General features: G+C 42.7%; 3 gene segments (V, D, J or C); 2 read left to right on the top strand and 1 right to left on the bottom strand.

The window, feature by feature from the left end:
- LOC123976156 overlaps positions 1 to 174 on the top strand; it is a gene marked incomplete at its 5' end in the record, with an annotated part of 2,107 nt that extends 1,933 nt beyond the window's left edge. Inside the window, 1 exon segment of the C gene segment in view lies at positions 11 to 174. Coding sequence covers positions 11 to 97 — 87 coding nt within the window.
- LOC123976150 overlaps positions 1 to 7,313 on the top strand; it is a 147,472-nt gene that overhangs the window by 83,404 nt on the left and 56,755 nt on the right.
- Positions 6,713 to 7,209, bottom strand: LOC123976149. The segment is given in 2 exon segments: positions 6,713 to 7,047; positions 7,155 to 7,209. Coding segments are annotated over 2 exon segments (384 nt in total).

Here is a 7,313-nt window from a genome sequence, read left to right on the forward strand (position 1 = left end):
GTGGAGGAAGGTGGGCTCTGTGACCTGTGAGGCCACCCAGGGCTCCCAGGCTCCGCTCTCAGAGACACTGAGGAGAGACCAGTGTTCCCAGTCCTGACTTGACTCACTTGGACTCTGCTACTGGTTTTACTCTGCTACTGCTCTCTGAACTCTGTAACTCTCTCTGTGTCTGTGTCTCTTTCTTTCCCTCTGTCACTCTCTAATCACATGTTTCATGAATAAAGTGATTATTTCTACACAATAAAGACCAGTTCATCAAATTTGTTGTTGTCATTTCTTTTATTTTTCTGGGTTTGAATCCCGCCTGATCATCACAGTTTCAGTATCAGCAGTGAGATTCTAAAACATATTATAACATAATGTTTTCCTACAAACACAAGCTCATTGAAAACTAAACTGTGTGACTTCAGTTAAAAAAATAATAATTATAATATATATATATATATATATATATATATATATATATATATATATATATACACACACACACATACATACATACATACATACATACATACATACATACATACACACACACACACACACACACACACACAGCTCAGGAAAAAAATAAAGAGTCCATATTTGTCTTAAATCAGCATCTTGTTATGACCTGGCTCAGAAGGCCACAACAAAATAAGACAAACCATGGTAAACGGTTAACAACATGGGTTTATTTAGCACAAATAAGCCATATTAAGAGGTATTAGAACTAACATAATTAAAGTATGAGGTATGCAGTGTTTGGATTCAGTTGTGTGCTGTAATTAAGTTTAATTAAATCTTTAGTTACATTTGCCTCTATTTGAGTAGTTATGTTAACATGTTGTTGCTATCTGTTGTTGATATTAGTGCTGAAAAGAATCTAAATAAATTACTTTTGCAGTGTTTTTATTTTCAGCAAGACACTCCTTCATGTAATGTAATCAATACAATACAAAATTCCTTTAGAAATGATGATAAAGAAATGTTACTATACTCTTAATCGCCAGCTTGAATTTAAGGCTGAATAACTAAATTCCCCAGTTCCTAAGGAGAGAGGGTCTTGGATTAATCAACAATATTCCCAGTTCCTAAGGAGAGGTGATCTTTGATTTAATCTAAACTTTCCTCATGTAACCTGAGCTCCCCAAGTGACAGAAAATAAGTATTACATACCATCGTTGGAAATGCCGTTAAATGTATAAATATCCTGACCAATAAGGTGACAATTGTTTCCTGTTACCAAATGCTTAACTTAGAACGGTACAACCGTTTGACCATTGAGGTTTGATTGTGGAAAATATTTGGTTATAATACGCGCAAATAGATTTCTTTTCTTTTAGACATTAAGTTTAGAAAGGCAGTCCCTCGGGAAACCTGAAACGCCCTCTGGGGAACCACGCCCCAGGCAACAAAAGAGCGACAAGCGATGTTCGCTCTCTCTTGGCTCTCTTCTCGGCGCTCTCTGCTCTTCCCCTCCCCTCGTGCCCTGGACTTCCGCTCTGCTCACTGGATGCTTCGGCACACATCCGGCGTGCCTCGCCAGGCAACGCCCTAAGAGTTCGGCCAGCGCAACAGGCCTTTGTGCGCTTGAAGCTACGATCTGCCCCTCAGTTTGTTTTATTTTTTTTCTTTCTTTTGTTTGTTAAAGTTATCAGTCCGTTAAGTTACACTGGACTAATTCAGTAACAACCAAGTTCCATTTTAAGCTTTTTTGTCAAGCCAACTTCACAGAGGTCAGACCAAGCCACGTGGTCTCGCCAGCGGAAATGAAGGAAACCTGAAAACAACCAAATTGCCAGACGGAGGACTGCGTTTTCTTCAGTCCGACATGGAGAACCCCGGAGAATCCCTAACAAAAAGCCAGGATCGGGCAGCTAGCGTGGGACCCGTGCAACAGGCCAAAGCAGGCCGTCGACAAGCCGTAAGACCTAACACGCATTCTGTAGTCAGATATGTCCCGTAAGGTTAATATTTCCTTTTAACTCCTAAACTCATAGCTTACTTTCATTAGTTCTCCTATGCCGTATGAGTCAAATGCTTCCCACAATCGAACCTCCATTTCTCATTGTTCAGCAATTGTTTATTTTCCCTGTATTTAACCACCCTTTTATATCACATTAGTTAGAGAATAAATTCACTTTAATATAATCAAGAAATGTGTGTGTTGCCTATTTCCACGTCCCTGCCAAGAGAATTGACCCTTTAGATATGAGACTGACTGACTGATTTAAGATAATTGAGCAATTATTAACTAACTGATCACTAGTAATAATTGTATAGTTATTAAAAACTACCTAGAGGTCCGGAGACTCTAGGATTACTCTGGTGGTGCCCTTAAACAAGGAATTAAAATTCATAATTGGTATTAATTCTCATAAATGTATTAAAATTCATAACTAATTTAGCCATGCTACATGGAATACTCTATTCTAGAAATATTAATTCATATTCAAAATTATTCATTATAATTAATAAATACGGGGCACCACCCTGGAATCAGGGGCCAATAACCAAATATGAGCCAATTATGATCAGTCTAAAATGGGGTTTTTCCACCTATACATGGCAAACAGAGAATGGTGAGTCTGTTTACTGGCCGTGGCAACCAACTCTGCAACATTATACACAAATAATCACAGGCAACGACTTCTTAAAATTATAATAGGATTTATTGAACTCCAGCATAGATCATTGATCAATAACTCTAGCAAGTAAATCACTATTAACTATTCTAAGAAAAAATGAAATAAAGTCAATAAACAAATCATACAAAAATCCAGCAAGCATTTGTGTTTGTGTGCGTACCTAAGGAGGGGGAGAGACTAAGAGAGGGGGGTGGATCCGACCACGTGGGTGGTGACAGATCCGGTTGTGCTAGAGGCCAGCTGATTTTGGAGTCAAGATGCCGGTTCAAACCATGTGATTTCAAGATGGCGGAAAATCACTCTCCCCTGAACTAAAAGATTGGGGACGCACTCTGATGCTAGCCTGCTGTGGGTCACAGGTCTGGTTAGCTTCAGAGATCATGTGGTGTGTGCATGTGGGGTTAGTAAGCAGAAGGAGGAGAGAAAGGCACAGAGCAAAGCTATATACATACAACAGACCACAAACTATCTTACAGCCACCAGCAGCGAATGATTCATTCAGCAGCGGTTGCTGCTTCGGATTAGATAGAATGTTTCTGTTGTCTGAAAACATACAATTACACAAACACCAAAAATCCTGATTACTGTTGAAAACACTCAGCTACAACTTTATCAATGAGAGGGACGGTAGTGAACTTGCCAGGGAACCGTGTTCCCTGACTTGATAAAAATGCTGATACGTTTTCACACAGTAATCGTAACAAAGCAGTCACGGCCAAGCGAGTCGTACCGGACACAAACAACATGTGTAGCACGGACAACACACTGCAATTAAACAAGACACGCAGTCTTTAAATATCCCTTGGAGTTTCTTAACAGAAAATTACCACTTACGTGTCGCTTTGATAGCGAGTAGATACGTCAGTCCTTTTGGGAAATCCGGCGGAGTTTCTCTCGGCTCGGTTCCAACGATGCTGGTAGGTTTCATGGCACAGCTGATTCTTCGGCGTCAGCAACAGCAATCAGGGTAATCGACTAAGTTGAGAAGGTAGAGCACAGATGTGATCTTCTCAGTTAAGCACAGAGTTTTATCAGTCTTCTTATGCAGGAAGGAAACGGTATCTTCTGTAACAGTTTCTTTAAGGATCCAAAATTGTGTTGGTAACACAAAGAAAAAATAATAGAGGATAAAAAAGAAGAAAACAGAGTTGCTTGTCCATCGAGTGAAGTCTGTATTCAGGAACAAAGAAAGCTCAGCGCTGAAAGAAAGTACCTCCTGTGCTGCTGGTGCAGTTGCAGAAAGGCAGAGTTGTTTACCTCCTTGCAGTCCCCTGAGGAACTTGGAATGACAGTGAGGGTTCGGAGGTGTTTGGTTTTAAACCTCTGTTGACAAAAATGGCTGTACTTCCTGGGATTACTCCGCCTCCTGAAAGCTTTAGTCATTATAAACCTTAGGTTTGGTTTTAAAAGTTAGAGGTTCACAGGTAGGTGTGATTTAACTGACCGGCCATTTGGGCTTTCCATTGTTCTCTGACCTCCTTTGTGCAGCCAAGCCGCATGGCAGGCCTGTAGATTCCAACAGGCCCAGTCTTCTACCAGACTGTGAGGCCCAACAAATGTCAGTGCAGGATGATGGTTGCATGAATGTGTATGTGTGAAGGTGTTGTATTAGGCAAAAACAAGGTAAATACCACAAAGCGGCAGTCCAAAACCAAAGAAAACCAAACTGAACGGGAAAACCGGGGAGCCGGGCCGCAGAGAGGTCTGACCTGACCTCAACAGCAGCCTCCTGCAGAATGAGAAGACAGATTTACACATAGCCTACACTCAAGGGAACTGGGCCCAGGTGCCTCCAGTTACCACAATCAGCTCTTCCTCTACAAGGAGGAGAGAGAGATAGGCCACACACTCCTGACCCCACTGGGCATGTATGGCAACCATCCATTCCAGTGGCTGTTAAATTCAAACACAAGCACACCTCATTCTACTGAATGAGATACTGATTAAGTGATCACCTGAGACAAATCACGTTTAATGAGGAAAAATATAACAACCACTGCTTTGGTCATCACTATCCTCTTGAAATTGGACCAGCTGGATGGTAAAAGCAGTGCTAGTAGTATCTCAAAGGTAATCTGAGCAAAAAAGGGAAAATTACCACACAATAAGGAAGAGTGAGAGTCAGAGCACTTCACTGGCTCAGCTTGTAACCCACTGATGGCCGCTGAGCAGCTCCAGCTGCAGGATTTACGCAGCGGCAGGCTCAAGGCCCAGGTACACACCTGCAGAAAAGAGACAGAGACACCCACAGCAACACAAGCGCAACCCACAGACCTCACGGGTCGTAACAACATTTTTATATTTGAAATAATATTTTGTGAGTTGAGGGAGTTTAGTTTGGACCATTTTTTACCATGAAGGTGTCTGATGCTGATCTGTCTTCATATTTCCTTTAAACTGGAGCGTGAATGAGATAGAGGTCAAAGGTCATGGCCCAACACAATAGCTGTTAAAGAGGTGGTATTATGCTTTTTGGCTTTTTCCCTCTCCTTTTAATGAGTTATATATCTTTTTTGTGCATGTAACAGGTTTGCAAAGTGAAAAAGCCCAAAGTCCAGCCCAAAGGGAGTTCCCATCTCCCGCAGAAAGTTCTGCTCTGAACTGCTTGAAAACAGCTCGTTTGTAGTCCAGCCCTTCACTTCCTTTACTTGTGACATCACAATGAAAACGCGTCATAAAGCTTGCCAAGCGGCTTGCGGGGTCAGGCACGCCCTCAAACCAAGCTAATCTGAGCGGAGGCCCTTTGGCTCAACTCGCCTTTTTTTGGGTTTCCATTGTAGAAATGTTGCACCTGTACCTGCTTCCAGGTACTTTTTTTCGTATCACCTCCCCTCCGTCGAGGTTCCAAGCGAGCTGAGGGATACTAAAATGTACCTTGAAAACACGACAGACTGCTGATTGGTCAGAGAGAATATTCACTATTCACTGCATCATCATCGCGTGCACCAGACAGAGGTCAGCAACAGGTTTTATATTTTACAGTTTTCGTATGGAATTTCATCACTAAATCCACTTCTGAGAAGTTTTGAGGTGAAATCAGCTGTGTAGATTTCGAATATTGACAGTGTTACGAGAAGTGATGGCGAAAAAAAATGCTTGAATATTTTCAGAATTGAGGAGCTCCGCAAGTGGCGGCGGGGGAAGCCTGTGCCAACACGTGGGAGCAGCGTGTGAGGCCGGCCAGCCGCCTGCTCACAGAGCCCTCTGCTCCCACCGTCACACAGACCGCTGCAGCAACAACGGCAGAGGAAAACACAGCTGGAAGGTTTTTCATACCGCTTATCTGTCTTTACATTCTGAGGAATGTTTAAACGTTATAACCATAGACTGTATATATTTTAAGAGCTGTGTGGATCGCTGGTGTGTGTGTCACATTGAACATTATGTAGCTGCAGTTACGTGTGGTGTCGCTATCTCTGGGTTCTGCAATGGAAAACGGAGCAGGGCCGAGTACAGTCGAGTCTATCGATTTGCGCTATGGTAGCATTTTTCGGCAAGGCAGCATAGATCGTCAGAACACCGGCAACAGTTCAACGTTTAGTCCTGATGGTAAGATGTGGAACAATGATGTTGTGTGGTTGTGGACTGGTAATAACTTATACCATCTGCAAGGTTACGTTATCACACTACCTTGTTTCTTACGACCCGCCCTTCTCTGCTTCTGATTGGCTAGTAGTCCTTACCTGGGAACTGCGCATGTGCAACTCCCAACAAAAGTTTTGTACAAGTAAGATGCATCACTCTGTAGCTCAAGAGCAGAGCGTACAACACACAGGGTGAAAAGAGGAGCTGCAGCAACGTGCAGTATGAGAAAAATATGGTGTTTTTTGAAAATGAAACCACGTAAATCTGTTCTGGTACAACCCCTAATTAAGATTTTGAACCTGAAAATGAGCATAATACCACCTCTTTAAAGGAACAATGGTGACATTTTCAGTCCACTTAATGAAATTTTGTATGTGTGTGTGTGTGTGTGTGTGTGTGTCCTCAGTGAAGTGTATCAGTCTCTGCAGTAGCTTCCAGGTGCAGCAGTCACTTCAGTTTCTGTTCAGTTTGACTGAGGGAGGTTTTTGTATGACGCTTTTTCACTGTGTGAACACATCCTGACTGTTGATCCAATGATAACTCTGACAGTAGTAAACTGCTGCATCTTCAGTCTGGACTCCACTGATGGTCAGAGTGAAGTCAGAGTTTGATCCACTGCCTGTAAAACGATCTGGAATCCCTGATGCTCGAGTGCTAGCAAAGTAAATGAGGAGTTTAGGAGTTTCTCCATCTCTCTGTTGGTACCAGGCTAAATAGTGGTTTGGGCTGCTATAGTAAACATCCTGACTGGTCCTACATCTGATGGAGACGGAGCCTCCCAGAGCAGAGCTCACTGCTCCAGGCTGAGTCACTGTGACCTGGCCTCTGGACTCTGAGGATACAGAGACAAAAACATAAAGCAGCGTCATGGTTTTGTGGGCTTCATTTCAGAGGGACGGATGTTCATAGAGGAGAGGAGTTTGATTCTCTGGACTTTACCTGTGAAGCAGCAGCAGAGGAGAGTCCAGATGAGGACGCAGATCAAAGTCATGTTTTTGATGAGGAGGATTTCTGTGGCTTCTGTTGTCATGAAGGACAGCTGTCAGTCATCCAGTGTTCAACTCTCAGGACTATAAACTCTCCCAGAGCACTGGAGCA

Source organism: Micropterus dolomieu, linkage group LG09 (assembly GCF_021292245.1).
Source record: "Micropterus dolomieu isolate WLL.071019.BEF.003 ecotype Adirondacks linkage group LG09, ASM2129224v1, whole genome shotgun sequence".
NCBI lineage: Eukaryota > Metazoa > Chordata > Actinopteri > Centrarchiformes > Centrarchidae > Micropterus > Micropterus dolomieu.